The sequence below is a fragment of the Strix uralensis genome, chromosome 1, assembly GCF_047716275.1.
Source record: "Strix uralensis isolate ZFMK-TIS-50842 chromosome 1, bStrUra1, whole genome shotgun sequence".
In the NCBI taxonomy this organism is placed as follows: domain Eukaryota; kingdom Metazoa; phylum Chordata; class Aves; order Strigiformes; family Strigidae; genus Strix; species Strix uralensis.
The window spans coordinates 60,089,689-60,106,564 of NC_133972.1; the positions used below are offsets into that span (position 1 = coordinate 60,089,689).

General features: G+C 38.0%; 1 protein-coding gene across 5 annotated transcripts in view; it reads left to right on the plus strand.

Moving 5' to 3' along the window:
• The window catches only part of DIP2C (disco interacting protein 2 homolog C), a 331,427-nt gene that overhangs the window by 204,719 nt on the left and 109,832 nt on the right, over positions 1-16,876 (plus strand). For all 5 annotated transcript variants that reach the window (XM_074868279.1, XM_074868289.1, XM_074868299.1 and 2 more), the window contains 5 exons: positions 5,951-6,076; positions 6,918-7,127; positions 13,340-13,471; positions 14,821-14,940; positions 15,876-16,073. In XM_074868279.1, the coding sequence (XP_074724380.1) occupies positions 5,951-6,076; positions 6,918-7,127; positions 13,340-13,471; positions 14,821-14,940; positions 15,876-16,073 (786 nt within the window). The remainder of the gene's footprint in view (positions 1-5,950; positions 6,077-6,917; positions 7,128-13,339; positions 13,472-14,820; positions 14,941-15,875; positions 16,074-16,876) is intronic.

The following is a 16,876-nucleotide window of genomic DNA, read 5'->3' on the forward strand; positions in this document are numbered from 1 at the left end:
CTCCATGCCAAACAAGGATGCACACTTCATAAGAGTGCTTTTCTAGCAGCGGTATAGAAACATGAGATACTGAAGCATGGCTCCATATGTGGACCAGGAAATGGCTGACCTTAATCATCGCACAACAATTGCTTTCTTGCTTCAGGAAAAGAAGGCTGATTTGCTTGTGGAGCTCATCTGAGCCTAGAAGGATCACCTTCCCCAAAGTAAATAGCTAGGAGAAGACAGCTTGTCACAGAGGAAACTCACCACTTATTATAAATACACATACATTTGTGGAAGGAGGAGAGAAAGTATGTTGCACAGAAAAGACTTCAGTAAAAGTTCAGAAGATACTGCCTATCCCACAGCCAGCACAAAGCAGACTAAAACTCCTGGCCCGGCTCTCTGTGTGCTAACCCAACTACTGACTAAAAAAAAATTGTCATGTCGTTCCCCCCACAAATTGCATTCCAGGTCATAAAAAATGTACGGAATAAATGATCAACGAACACTGTGAAAAAGGCACAATCTGTAATTAACAGTGTTTGTTAATGTTTCTGGCCATTATTATTTAACCTTTGAACACTGCCCACCTATCTGCAGTTAATACAGTTCTCTCCCTCTTATCTTCTTTCACCGAGTTCTCCCGGTTGCTCCCTCCCACATCACCATGCGTTTAAAATGAACAATCTCTGAGCACAGGCTCATCCCTCTGGCATGGCTGTGTGCTGACCTCTGACTCTCTAGTCTCCCACTGGTTTGTTATGGGAGCAGCCTGCCAGCATAGGTATAATGTCACTTTGTTCCACAGAAACAGAGATGGGCTTGGTCCTTTTTCCATGGACAATCAGATACACTGATGTGTTGAACATGCAGTCATTAGATCACACTGAGGTTTAAAGCTGGGAAAGACCATGGTGTCCATATCAAGCTGCTGCTGTGTAGTAATGTATGTTAGTGGGTTGGGTTTTTTTCCTAAACCTTTTCAGTTAAACAAGGAGCACAACATTGTGCCAAGTTACAAGATAAACCAAATGAAAAGGGTGACTGTGCTAAGCAGAGCACCTCCTGGGAAAGCTGGGCAATTCATCCTGCTGAATTTACCTCTATTGGCAATAGATGAGCGTTTCTGATTATGGAGCACAGTGGCCAAAGCCATGGGAGTCTGAGCTTATGGACCCTCATTCCCTATGCCAGTTTTAATTTCTCTGCCCTTTGTTTTGATGCCTCGTTTCTTGTTTAATAGATCATTAGCTCTTTGAAGGGAAACTTTCTCTCTACCACACATGTGTTTTTACAGTTTCACTTCCTTTATATTTCACTTACTGACTTTGCTCCCAGTAGTATACTTGCCCTCTCTATTCTGTCATAGAAAGTGAAGGGAGACAATAAACAAACAAAAATGTTTGAATGCAGCAAAGACTGGGGACAGAGCTGTTTTGTCTGAAGTTTGCTAGATATTATCAGGCAGCCTACATGTCAGGTTGAATACTGAACACCAGGTTGATTGAAACAACACAAGTTAGGCAATTAGCTTTCCCAAGTGTGTTTCTTTACTCTTTCCAGTTTATTAATTCCTTGGGTACAAACACAAATTGGATTCAACATGTGGTTGGCCAGCCTAAAACAGTGGAGGACAATAGCAGATAAGGAACTGCACGTTGGTTCCTACTACTGTACACAGAGATGGTGGTATTTTACTCTTATGTTCTAGATTTTCCGTTGAGACTTTCTTGTGGAAAAGCCAGGTGGGTGAGTATAAAGATTTTGTTGCCTATAGGAGTGCTTTGAGGGGTCAGGACCTAGAGTCGTTTTATCAGCTGTAACAGTGTAGTTAGAATGTCACAGACTTCTGCATGAAAGAAAATTTTGCCTAGAAGCATTTTCTTTTCACTTAGACCCAGGACTTTTTCAGAAGGCTCGAGTGCAACTATATCAAGGTATAGCTGCGTTTGAAACTCTATCAGAAGTTTATAGTAGGTGAGAAATTGTAACATGCCACACTATGAGGAAAGAGAGGAGAGATGGTGTTTTTGTTGATTTTTTTTTTTTTTTTTTTTTTAATGAAAGCTCCTAACTGTGTGGAATTTCTGGACAAAATCTTCATACGTGAACAATTTTTTTCATGCAAATTTAACAAGAAACTGTGTTTTAAAGCAATGCTCAATCATAATATGATGAATTCAGTTAGCCTGAGTGTGGCAGGGTAGAGTGAGAAGATAGTTGAGGCAATTCTGTCAGACCTGCAATACAAGGGGCATCACCCTGCCAGAGATGGTTTGAAATTCTAATATGATGTTCTCTGCTGATGCTCTGTGTGATATGTGGAGAATACAAACTGCTTTGTACTGATGGGATTTGGGGGGATAAGCAGTTTCCTGTCCTGAGGGAACTTGGATATGTCTTCTTCCCTCAATATACTTTGTCCCAGTGTGTATCACAAATGTGGTTTCCTTCCTTTAGTGAACAAGGAGCTTCCAATTACTATTGTATAAATTCCTATTACAAGTCTTCTTGTATTTTTTCAGTAGCTGCTAGGGGCAGATTGTGGACAAGCAGTGGGAGAGAATGGGTCACATACAATATGATAAACACCATAGCCCATCTTTCACCAAGATGAAGACAAAGAGCTACCACACTCTTGCTCAAATTGATGAGAAGCAAATCACCAGGGTCACCCTTTGCTAAGGAATGTACACTTCAGTTTAGTTTAAATCTGTGCTTCATGAAACTATGAAAAGAGATTATTAGTTGTATTTTGGTTAACACTCCTTGTGATACATCAGCAAAGTTGGCTTGTAGATCAGAAAAGCAAAGCTGAAACCTAGAGAAAAGCAAAGCATGTGTATGGAAAATGTATACCTGAAGCTGATATTTGGTGGGAACAAACCTACTGTTTCTGTCTTGCTGTGGTTACAGGGTAGATGTTGTAACCTCTGAGTTGTTCTCAAGTGTAATTCTTAAGTATCAGTCTGGCTTTCCCTCACCTCCTTGATTTCTCAAATACTTTGGGACATAGTCTCTAGGTATGAATGGCTTGAATGCTGTTCAATAGCTTAACAAGTCCAACTCTATACAAGACTGTCAAAATAGGCTGAAGAACATTTTCAGAACCCATCAATAGGCTTTCATTCAAAAAGAAGACCATACAAACTATATAGGCTGTTATTCATTCTTTACCTAATCCTTAGCCGTGCTTAGAGACACTTCGTTTAGCCAAGAGTTTTATTTCTGGGAGAGAACGTTGTGAAAAGATTTTTCACCCAAGCTTGACTGTTTCTGCTGCCTTTTTTTCCTCTCCCCCTAAAAGCCTGTAAGCTCTTGTTGATAGTCACTGGACCATCCCTGGACTGTCCTGTCCTCAGCCTTTTCTAGACATGTGTCCTGGTTTTTTTGGTAGCCTCCATGCTCTGAGTAATGCCTTCAGAATAGTTGACCTTGCAGGCTGGGCTGGGAGCAGGTGTGCGTGTTCCTTCTCCCCAGTCAGTCTCCCTCTTGTTTATTCAGAGTTTCTTATCTTTTCCATTGTATTGTCTTTCCTGTGGGGTTTGGGTTTGGGGTTTTGGGTGTTTTTTTTAGTAATCTATAGTTTGGTTTATTCCACAGTAACCCATTACAAATAAACATATCAGGCATGTGCTTTATTAAGAAAACAATTCAATTCCTGGACTCCCATGGACTTATTTGAAAATCAAAACCTTGCAGAGTATTTTTAATTAAGCTGATGAGTTTACTTTCTTACATCAAAAAAGAAATCAAAGAATTCACAAGTTATGATTCAGTGTCCAGCTGTCACTAAGCATTTTAATAATGATTTTGTCAACTGTCCTCCTTTAAAACAACTTTTGAAGAATTTGAGTTACACCTCATCTCCCTCATAATACAGTAAAAAACACTCCTAAATACAATAATATACAAATAATTCTTCCTGTCTTGATCAGAAAAATTTATTCTCTTCCAAAAATTGCTGTAGAGTTTAGGGTTTTTGTAAAAGGGAAAGCTCACTTTTTACTGCTTGATATCTAATTGCTATCCTTTGAAGGAAACCCAAGAATTTTCCTTGTTTGTTGGGTAAGAAACAGGAACTATTAGTGAGCATGTTCAGTCCTGTATATGTTATTGGCATTGGTGTAGAGTGAGCAGGTAGGAATTTATCTTGGGGACATGCTCTTAGGTAAAGACTTACATTGTTTATTTTCTTAGCCTGATACTTTTCACATAAACTTTTCATCACGTTTTAATTATAAGAAAGACCTTAAACCTTCTACTTTAAAATAATGACTTGACAGGAGAGAAATTGTTTTCTGGTTTGAGGTTAGCATTGCAATATTCTTCCATTTTGGTCCATCAGCTGCATGGCTCTTTTATCTTTTGAGTATGCTCTTCCAGCTTTGCTGTTTGCTTTTCTTGCTCTGCTTTCGCTAATGTGCTTATTGTCTTCATGATTTAAAACAAAAGCAAGAAGCAACTCACAGAAGCAGCTGATAATGTTCTTTTTCTTAGACTTACTCTTCCCTGCAGTCTTTCCACTGAGAGGTGCTTAAACCCTGGCAGAAGATAGGGAACACTATTATTAAAAATGAGACGTTGCGGCTTGTCAGCAGAGTGTATCATCTAGTGCTTCTAGTAATCCTTCCCAGTTGTTACTTAAAACAAGTTACTTACACCGATGTGATCCAACCAACCGGTCTTTAAATAAAGATATATATACTCTTCTCTTTCCTGTTGCTTTTCTTGGGGAACATTGCCTGTTCAGAGCTGCCACCGCATCAAAACAGGAGTAGGAAACAGGCTGTGTGCTGCCAAACCAGCCTACAAGGGTGGTCTTCAAACAGATTCAGCAGCAAAAGTGGGATCACTCTGGATTAAACCTGCTTCAGTATGCTCCTACTTCACAAAGGGGAACAGCTAAACAGTGCACACAACTTGCTGTGTTTTCAACAGCTGACTAACGGTGACTGGTTAAAAGGCAACGTCTAACGTGCTTCCAGTTGTGTGCCAGATGATCAGTGTGTGGCAACTTCTTCAACCATAAGTGACTTTTGTTGGCTGCCATGTGTTTTGCATACAGTATCCTCATGCAGACAAATAGTACAAGGTAGTAAACTAAAGGCAGACTTATTTCAATGTATAGTTATGTTAGTAATTAAAAGATTTGCACAAAACAAAATAAGTAATCAAAGCATGTCACTAGTGTATTTTAGACATGATAAATAGCCTTTTTCAGACTTGGGGAGGCAGACAGCTATATCTACATGTGAAAAAGGTAGAGAAGCTCTTCATGGGGGATGTTGCACGGAGAAAGGATCTGTTGGATGCTTTGGAGCGGGCTGGTGTGAGCTGTGTGTAGCACCCACCTGTGAAGTACCAGGCCTGTGCTTGGGGTGCTTTTTCTTCCCAGGCCAACCTTATGTAATACTTACTTTTCTGTGAATAAGGCCAAGTGAAGGAGTTGGGAGGAGGATTTGGGAATGGGGGACCTGCTGTCGTTTCTGTTGTGACATTTCACATGCCTCTTACCTTTCAAGCAAATGTTCCCATTCATTTTGTCTGTGTGACTTCTGTGTAAATTGGAAACCTCATTCATTTATAAAACAGGAAATGTTAATACACCATGCTTTCACTGAAAACAGTAATGGCTGCTGAAGTAACAGCTCTTGGTTAAACAGAGGTTTGCTCTGGGGAAATGGAGTTCCTACTCTTCAAGTACTGCAACACTGTTCTGGGAATATCGTACAGCTCAAAGGGCTTGTCTGTTGGTATGGCACTCTTTCACTATAGCTGCTTCTTCTACAGTGAGGAGAACTCAAGCAGTCCCTCTGAGATCCCCTGCGTTCCTGGCCTTTCATCATTCGATATGCACTGCCAGCCTAGCTGGCATACAAACGAACCTGTGTGCAGGTGGACTGAATGCACAAACAGCTTGTTTCTGTCTGAAAGCTAGCTTGAAATCTCTCTTTCCTTCCAGATGTCCACACAGAAGCAGTTCAGGCAGCCCTTGCTAAACATAAAGAAAGGAAAATGGCAGTCCCCATGCCCTCAAAACGACGTTCATTGGTGGTGCAAACATCAATGGATGCCTACACACCTCCAGGTGAGCATCTCTGTATATTTTGTGAGATTTTTAAAAATGGTTCTTTGGGCTGCTATGAACTAATAATCTGTCTGTATAGATAGTAGTGGAAATGTCATTTGAAGCACACTGAGCATAACGTTGAGGTATGTTTGAAGAGGAGAAAGTGAACTGAGTGGTTGGAAAGTCAGCTGGGGCAGTTCGCATAATTGCTTTGCTGTTGGTGGTACCTCAACTTGCATTGGTCCTTTTGGTCTTATGATGACCTAACTATGGCCAGCTTGTCATATTTTCTGGGACTCCAAGTTACTTTCAAGTTTTTACTTTGTTCCATAACACTATAATGGAACGTTGTCTTTACAATTAGTCATGCCATTCATTTTCAAATTTATCTGTTCTTTTACCTACTAGACTGTGAAAATACCCCACATCTCTTGCATTCTTATACTCACTGAATCCAGCTGGGACTCCATTTCTCACTGAGGCATGAGCTTTCTACAGTTGCAAAAGTTTTTCACAGACTTTGTGGAATTAGCTTGGGAAAGTATTTTGGGTATTCTGTGCTGTTAGTCCATGCAGAAGGTTCTCAAGCCACATTATAGAGGAAGACTTCTATTATCCTTATTTTTGTGCAGTAATACACAAACCATGGCCTTAGAGCAGGAAAGCTCTCTCAGTGCGCAGTTAGCAATTGACTTCGTTTCAGGGCTTTCAGTATTACAGACTTTTAAAATTATGTTCGCGTACCTTCATGAGTTTTTCTTAATAGCAGTTGTCTTCAGATTTGTAATATGAACATGCCTTATTTCTATTAAGAAAACCCAAAAGCACTGCAAGTTAACAGACTGTTTTTAATTACTAGATACTTCTTCTGGTTCAGAAGATGAAGGCTCCGTACAGGGCGACTCCCAGGGAACTCCCACCTCAAGTCAGGGGAGTATAAACATGGAACATTGGATCAGTCAAGCGATCCATGGCTCTACCACGTCAACCACTTCCTCCTCCTCAACACAAAGTGGAGGCAGTGGTGCTGCACACAGACTAGCTGATGTTATGGCTCAAACACATATAGGTTAGTATACAGACATTTTGAGCATGTCCAGTTTAACATGAATTTTGTCTGTCACATTCAGCTGGTGCTGCTATATGAAGTTTTTCCTATGCTTTTTCTTCTTCTGTTTTTATATTTACATTATATGGAGAGATAGTTTTATGTTCTTATTTCCTGAGAAAATAAAAAAAAAAAAGTAGCAATTTAAATTGGGGGGTAAACTTATGGTGTGGCAAACAGTCTCTAGCTGTTGGCCCCAAATATCTTAAAATGCACAGTTGCATGACTTCTATTATTTAGCACTAAAAAAGGTCTCTGTAAGATCCATCAGTAAGGAAAATCAGTGCATGCAGCACTAGGGATTGCTTGCACACTAGTTTCACCTACTGCTGCACCACTTTAATTACATAGTTTGTGTGATTTTTGATAATTCTGTTAACAGTAGGTCCTCTTAAAGATATTTTTTATCTGCTCTTAATTGAATCTAGAATACTTGGGTTGGGATATCTAGCCATTATAGTCCTTGGGAAAGTCTGTTGTATATCTTCTGAAAGGAAATCTGTTATTATCAGCTTGTTTATATCCTTTGGAAAGATCCTAGGGAGTCAAAGCTTTCTTTCCATTAGGGCTAAGCTTCACAGACATTAATAATTTCTGAATATTGTGCCATTGACATTAGTCTTCATTAAAATGAGGCAGCTATTTGATTAGGCATGTGGAAAGCAAGACTTGTGTTCCCTTCATTCTCTAGTAACTGCTGTTTATCATACAACTCATCTGCTTTGGGTGCATTCTTGCTGGGGCTGTGTATTTTGCGTTGTCTCACTGAAAATCTGTTAGAATCTATATTGGAACAGATAAAACAACCTTGCTGCTGTTCTGCTACACATAAGAAATGCAGTTTTGTGTGACTGTTCCTCAAAAGATCATTCCTTTTCAAGTATATGTAATGAGATACATGAAAACATCTTAAATGTTCTGATTTTGTGTGTTGGAACAGTAGTCCATAGCCTTTTTTTTGCTCTGAGTATACCTTGATGTAACACCTGTATTTTCAGATAAGTAATCATCTCACCATGGCCTGGATTTGCTGAATTGCAGTCAGGAGAAGAATTTCTATTGTATTCTTAAATTCATGCTAAATGAATAGCTTAGAACCTTGGTTTAGAAACACATACACTTCTGAACACATTAATCATTGCATTTGGTTATTTTCTGTGACTTCATCCTGAAATGCTAGAGGAAATTATAGCATAGAGAATTAAATTTATCCAAACTCTAAAAGGTTGCATTACTCACACACCAAGTCTTAATGTGTCTTTAAATATAGCTTCTTTATAATGTGACATTTCAGTAATTTTAAATCTGGCACAGTAAGTCTTTTTTTATAATCACTGAGTTTGTGGTAAATAATACAGCATTTATAAAGCTAAATTAAGATGGCAGTATTCTGCAGAAGAGGACAAATACTATTTATTTTACTTGTTTTATTTCACCTTGTTGATGTTGACTGGAAAGATTTCTCTTTTGAAGGAAACAGTTAAGCTTACCTCACTGTATACATATTTTTATTAGTTCTGACAATAAGATACCCTAAATGACATCACTAGTTGGACAGTAGTTGTCATGTAGAAATGTAAAGGTTATTTGGATACAAAATGTGAGTGATATCTGCTAAAAGATTGAGACTGTGATCTTAAGGTTACCATCAGTCATTGTTGCTAAGATGACTGGAAATGTAAGAGAAGCTGCGCAGACGATAACTACAAGATGTATTTCTTCATGGGTGAGCTGCTTCCTGTAAGAATTTTAAATTAAATGGCTCTTTTGTTTCAATCCAAATAGGTGGATTTTGTGTTTAAATGTATTCTAAGAGTTAATAGATTTGAAATATTCCCACAGATAGCCTTGTTGTTTCAGAGGCCATGTGCCAATGATCGTAGATGAATAATCGTCTTTGGTAGGAGAGAAGGCGAGAGAGAAGAGTAATCCTGTTCTCTGAAGCTCCTCAGCTACTGGAAACAATTTGTTCTTGATCACAAAGAACATATATTCCCATGGCTTGATGTTTCTTAAGTCCAGGGAGTTGTTCTCCAGAGACAGATCAGACTACAAGAGAGGTATTATCTATAAATATGTAAGGACATACTGCCATACTCTGAAGATGCCAATTTTGATAAATACAAATTTAAGGGCCACAGGAAAGGCCTTTAATGATAACCAAAAAAAGCCCTCCGTTCTGATATCCACTTGGATTTGACCTGCAGAATGCTTCACCGAATCAAAGGGATATTTTTCCAATTTAAGTACTGTAACGCAGTCCTGAGAAGGGATTTGATAAAAAGCTTTGGTTGTAATATAATCAGAGTTCAGCTTTGTAGATCATTCAGATGATTTGCATAAGCTATTATATGCTTTTAATGTTATACTGTTCATTTAATTTGGCTGCTGCTGCTGCTATATTATGGCCAAAGTTCTAGTTTAGAATAGGTATCCTTTAAATATTTATTCTCAGCTTTAAGACGCTCAGGTGTCTGTATTAAGCTACAGGGAGAATCTTTAGTTTGGCAGATATCACGATTGCGTTGGGTAATTCTTGAACTTATAGGTCAAACCAGTGAAATCCGTAAAAAATATCTAATGTTCTGACCCATCTTTGGATCAGTACTTTATATATTTCTAAGGTCTTTAAAAAAAATCAAAGAGAAAAAGCACATCCCAAAGCTCAGAAAGTTCATGTAATGAAAATCACGTAGCACTTACCTATGATTATAAATTTATATAAAGAGTTAAAAATCTTGCTACAAAATTCTGATCCTGTAGGTGCATTTAATGTTTCTTTTATATGCTTCAAATATGTTTCTGTTTGAAAATCAAAGGCCTCTATCCAAATTAAAGGCTACATAGATTTCTAGTAAAGTAAATATAAAAACATCTGCCATAAGGCATGACTGATAGTTCTCTGACAACCTAAAAATTCTTCTGTGTTCCGAGGGGAAATATTAACTTATAATACAGGAGACTAGTTTAAAATACTCTCTGTCACTGGGACATCAATATGGGAGAAAGCCAGCTGATGGAAAAAGCCACAGCTCTGACGCTGGATTTCTCTTCCTTGACAACCAGAAGAATCAGCTTGTTTGGGAGAAAAAGATGCATTTTCTTCAAGTATAGTATTGCAGAGATGCTTTTTGTATTCCCAGAGAATTTTTAAATACATGATGCTTATATGTGCTGCCAAACTTCCGCTGGAAAGTATTCCTCTACCTCTTGGCTTCTCAAACGTGGGGCTCTGTCAATGCACATACTCTATACCTACATGAACGTGCTCTGCATTGTTGGTTCTTTCTGATTTGCATGAAACAGGGTAAATTATATCACTTCAGTGGCAGAAATTAAGAGAGCCTTAACTGGAAACAGCTGTTCTGTCTGTGATCTTCTAATGCAAGAATATTGGAAGAGATGGGAAGAGGAGGTGACGCAAATATGTATGTTTGATGGAGGAAGTGCTTTGAAGTCATGCAGCTGTCACAGTTTCTACTTTTTAGTGAACAGATGTGTCAGGATCATTATTCTTAACTGAACCTCAAACAGTGCTTCAAGTTACCTGATATAAGACCAAGCAGCTCTATACAGATTGTGTCCATAGTCTAAGCCTGGATTTGGTTCTATACCAAAAAGGGTATGTTTCACATAACATAACAATTATCTTTGTCTTTAGAAGTCATTCAGACTAAATTTTTGTCTGTATGGCTTTCATTTCTCCAAGCCTGACTCTGAGAAGGGAACCAACTGAGTATTTGTAAATCTAATGGATGAAACCTACAGCTGTAGATATTGCCATGATAAGACATCTGTTAAGCAGATACTATAAAGGAACATGGCAAGACAAACCTTAATGTTCCTCTTCTGCTGGGTAAGGGTTCTTCTTAATGGAAATGTAAATAGCAGATGGGCAGCCAGAGTGCTAAAACCCTACTCTTTGGCCAGCCAGTGGTGGCCACCTTGGGAAGGGAGTTTCTTTTCAGTAAATTCAAGTGCCAGTGCTGCTTGTTCCAAAGGAAACCCTTTTACAAAAGAGCAGGAGGCTTCTTTCTCATGTTATTTCACCCTACTCGGCACCATGTGTTACAAAGAAGTATTTGGTTTCAAGTGTATAGATCTGAAGGGAGAGCATCTCTGCTCTGTGGTGCTTTGAATTACGTATCTTCTCTCCCACACATTAAAACATATTCATCTCAGTGCTAAAACCTGAAAGGACATACTTTAACTCCAATTCAATTTGCCTTGTAAAGTCTGGAAGATGGAAATACTTCACTGGAAAGGTATAAACAATTATAGCTAAATTTAAAAATACTTTCTCATATTACTAATAGCTGACTAAGTACAATTATTTTCTTCGTCATGATCTCCTCTCCTATTTGCATAGCAAAACTGCATTATAAGTAAAAGATAAAAAGATAAACATCAGCATTTTTTAATTGACTTAGTTATTGGGTAATTCAATCATGATCTATAAAAAGCTCTTGCCACTTAGCAAGAAAGGGCAAAAATTGTGCTGAGTCTAAAATACTTGATAATGACAAGACATCTGAAAGGAAGACATTATTCAAACAATTACCAGCATAAGCTTCATTGCCCAAGCTGTTATACTTAAGTTGGTCATTTACAGCAGAATATAAGTGTTTGTTTCAGTAAAATTATAACAATAGATGTGGTGAGACTCAAAAGGCTCAACTGGACATGTGTAGGATGTAAGGTTGTTTTTGAGTTGCACGATAAAAGCCATCTTGTGTTTTCCTCAACCAGATACTGTGGTTGAGTGATGAGGTTGAGTCCTTATGATGTTCATGAATATAAACATTAAATAACAACTATAGACATTAGTGTCATGTCTTAATTTTTCATGATTGTCCATCAAATGCTAACTTCAAATGAGAAGTATGCAAAATAGGCATCTAATACTGTTATTGTATGTGTAGCTATAAAAAGAAGTTTTTCAACAATATCTTTGTTGTATGAATGGATTGAATGCACAAGAATTACAATGATCCAAACTTCAAGACCCATGAAAATGCTTTATAATTACATTTGAGGTGGAATTTATTGTAGAAGTTGGTGTTATAATAGAGTAACGACACCATAATGCTTATAGGACAGATTTAATAAAAAGCACACCTTGAAAACAGTATTGGAACAAGATGAAGTTTTTGCAGAATTTTTGCATTTTTAAAGACTCTTACCCTATTGTAAAATGCAGTGCATTCCTCTTCACTTCAGTGACAGCAGAATGAAGATCTGCCTTCTTTTGTATCTCAGAGGCTGCTGGGGATCATTTATGTCAATTGAGAGAGAAGTTGTTATTTGTTCATGGTATTTATCTCGTCTACTCTAATGTTGATAAAAACCTGGAAAAAAATTATGAGACAACCCATAAAAATAGGACAAATATGTAGGTAATACAGACTCAGACTTGAAAACATGGGAAAACAAACTGTGGTAGCATGCTGAGTTATCAGGCTATGAAAGACAAAGATCAGCTCTGTGGAATTGTTTAGCAGTGCTGGCATGAGTCAGACCAAATTGTATTTGCCTTCTGGAAGGCAAGTCTTTGTTATGCGGAAGAATTGAAATAGCTCTGTCTAAAAATAGTAGACAAGCAAGTGTCCATGCAGAATGCAAAGTTCATGTTTCTTTACATTTTATTTCTTTCCTCTGGATTCCAACCCTGCTATGATCGATTTTTTTCCTAAAATACGAATGAATTCCTTTCTTAACTAAAATTGGCATGTTCAAAATGCACGTTATAAAAGGGATATGCATTGGCACTTGCAAGTGATTGACAACATGTTGTATTCTTTTTATTTAGAAAAACCGATGCAATAATCTCTCAGAATTATATTTGTCTGGGTCTTTTCTTCTTGAGGTTGTTCACAAGCTTTAACTTAGTATAAAATTAAATGTCAGTGGAGAATCTACAACCTAATTGTATCTTTTTTTAGCCTATTGCTTATATGATTGCAGATATACAGCCCCTGTTTTAATTGGTGGAAACTTCATTTATCAAAATCATGCCGTACATTGTAGTTGTATGCATTCATTTTGTGCATTAGCTTTAACGCTTGTTCTGACATTGGGAAAAAAACCAAATAGTATCCTTTTGTCTTCCCTTTACTTTTCTGCCCTTCAACACTAGAGGTACACAGTTAAACCTTTTAACTTATTTTTCACAGAAAATCATTCTGCCCCTCCAGATGTTACCACTTACACCTCAGAACACTCAATACAAGTAGAAAGACCACAAGGATCAACAGCACGGGTGGCACCAAAGTATGGAAATGCTGAACTTATGGAGACTGGTGATGGTATGTCACAAAGCAAAACTGGGGCGGCGTTTGAGTATTGTAACCTTTATAGTGGTTACTGTATGCATCTGCTCTTTGTTTCTTCTGGGTACTTTTTACTTATAAACATGTACAAAGTTGCAGCATCTTTACAGTTTTAAAATAAACTGGTATAAACGAAGCTGACATAGAGAAATATTTCATAATCAGCAGAGCTGACTCCCTGTAGAAATTGTTTGGCAAAAGAAAGCAGTGAATCTCTTCAGATCTGCTTTTATCATGCTGCCTGGTTACAGCTAACCTGTTTTTTAAATGGCAAAGAACGTGACGTGCTATGATGGCTACATCTTGAAAAGTGACATGTTTGAAGTTTTATTTTCTGAAAAATTTTTTTTTGAAAAACAGTTATTTGTAAACCCTTTCTTATTTACTGCTCCTCTTTTCTAAAACTTATTAAACAATATTTCAGCAGGGTATGGAATTGTTGACCAAGTGTATCGCATCTAAACTTGGCAGCTTCAGCTCTAAAAGCCACTTGGTAAAAATTTTGGAGCCAACTTTATGGAAGGGTAGGAAGTTGAAATTTCTGAAATTCACTACAGAAAGCTATTAGTTCAGGAACAGAAGACATTAATGTTGCAGAGGTTTTGCACTTGACTAGGGAAAAGGAAGGGGGAGGTGACTGATGAGATTATACTATAAAAGTGCCCCTTGCCCTATACTGCTGTTCAGAATTTGTGTTTTTCAAAGTACTGTATGGGCAAGCACACTCCCTTTGGAGTTTGCTGGCTGGTGGGATTGGCTGTAGGAATGTTCAGAGACCACAGGGTCATGCTGAAGTAATGCAAAGATGTGAATGATGTTTAAGATGGATACTGGACAGATGTCCATCACAGTGTGAAGAGCAACCCAGAATAAATGATGGGGCAGAGCCTGTGACCCACACTCCTTGCTGAGCTGCGGTCTAGTCAGACAATGTTGGTATGACCAGTGTTCATCAGGAGAGCCAATGCCTGGTTTCTCACTGACCATTACCAATGCCACCTAGAAGAGTTCTCTAAGGTTACTGACGCTTGCTGTAGGGAGGGTTTTTTCACTATGTTTCTCTCCCTCAGTCTGTGTGCTGTTTTCTCTCTAATTTTTCAAGCTCACTCTGACATTGTTGTATTGTTTTTATTTAAACTAGGCATCATTGTTCCTTTTTGCTGAAATGATCTTTATGTCTTAATGTTGAATACTTGAGTCACAGTATGGCATGAAACTGTAGTTGTGGTGGCCTTGCAGTCCTAGACTTTTTCTTACCCCATGTAACGTCTGGTGGCGTTCAGCGTAGCAGTCAACTGATGTCTCCATTGATCCCTGTCCTGCAGGAGTACCAGTGAGCAGCAGAGTGTCAGCAAAGATTCAGCAGCTGGTCAATACACTAAAACGGCCCAAACGACCACCATTACGAGAGTTCTTTGTAGATGACTTTGAGGAATTGTTAGAAGGTAAAATGACTGTTTTTCAAAAGGTTTGGGGATCTCTTATTAAAACTCTGTAAAATGTTTGTTTCGTACATTATCTTTCTAGAAAGCTAAGTAAGCCCTCCCTTTACTGTCAAGTACCAAAAAGCATCAAAATTCAGTGGAATCTGCTTGTAGTGAGCTTGGACATAGCGTCGTAGAGTCAAAAGTCTCTTGTTTGCTCAGCTCCTGGTTCTACTTGCAAAGAAACAACAGAAGAGAGTGGAGGGAAACTTTGCTTTGAGAACGTTCAGCTGTGGATTACAGTCATTGCTTTTGAACACCAATAGGAGAAAAACTGTCAGTGAGGGATCATATTAAATGTTTTACACATCCTTGCGTAACACAGAAGCGTTGAAAAAATGAACTAAATGTAAGATAGAAACAAGGATAAAGTCAATAGATGTAATTTTTTTTAAGGAGGCCAGTGTTTTGAGAATTAAGCTTAGCCAGGATGTGGAGATTTAAATAGTCTTCATAGTAGTTTATAAGAAGTCACTGTTACAGAACATGACTTAAATCAATCTGTTACTGATGACTTGTTAAAAGTACATTTTTTCAGTAGTTCTGCAGTTCATCTCATTACTGCATTTTTTCCAGGAGGAAGTATTCTCCATCTCTCTTTAGGAATAAAGAAAGGTTGATTATTTCGAAGTTAAATATATGCATGCTGCCTCAGCAGTTTCTTTTCCCTGCTTGTAGAGCTAGTATAAGAGTAAGTGCGTGCATTCTTGAGATGTTTCAGTAGCTTCACCTCTGTTAAAAGTTATTCTGTTATATTTTTCTGTTGCTTCTCAATACCTTCTAACATGTTATTATTTTCAGGATATTTTGCAAAGGTAACTTATTCTTTTGGTTACACAGGTGTACACAAGGTATAGAATTTACATGGTAACTGTATATCTTTTCATAATCATAAGTTCAACAGCCAGATCCAAACCAGCCAAAGCCAGAAGGAGCTCAGATGTTGGCTATGCGTGGGGAACAATTAGGTGTGGTTACAAATTGGCCGCCTTCTCTGGAAGCAGCTTTGCAGCGATGGGGGACCATCTCACCGAAAGCTCCTTGCCTAACCACTATGGATACTAATGGAAAACCACTGTATATTCTCACTTACGGTGAGCACTCTTCAAACTCCTTGTGCTTTTATATATTGTATCTAATGTCTGTGTGTATAGTAAATGCATAAATATACAGTGAAAAAAGCCATCTAATGATGCATCTGTTCCATTTCTGAGTAGGATAAGACAATTCTGAAGTTGTTGGTGTCTGAGTATGAATTGCTGAGATGTTACAGTATGATTGATTTCTCAAAGAGGAAAAGAGTTCAGGGAATCACAGATTATAAATTAAAACCACCTTTTAAATAGAAATACATCCTAGGGCAGATTTTCCTGAAGATTAGCATCTAAATCAATTGCCCTTAGATATTCCCCAGGCTTTGTTCTGCAAAAGCAGAACCTGGTATACAAAATTCACCAGCTTCCTGTAGAAGTTAAAAAAGGATTTTTTTCCCATGTTCTACTGATATGGTAGTAAGTGTGATTTGAATTACTCCTCCTGATATGTAGTTGTGCAGCTAGCAAATGTACCCCCTTGAAATAGATTTACCAGGATGTATTTCAGTGTATGGTATGTTGATATAGTTCAATGTGTACTGCCTGACAATCTATTGCAACCAAGAAAGGCCAAATAAAAACAAACAGGTATGTCTGACAAATAACTCCCATATATCTTCTAATTCTGAGATGTTCAGGGGACATTTGGGAGATGTTCAAAACAATTATTATGAATAACCATCAGACTTCGAAAGCAAGCTGGAATATTTCCATTTGCTATTGATATGGATATAAAAAAATATTTTGCTTTTTTAATTTCTACGTTCTTTGTGCAGAGAATGTTTTTACATGCTGTGATGTGG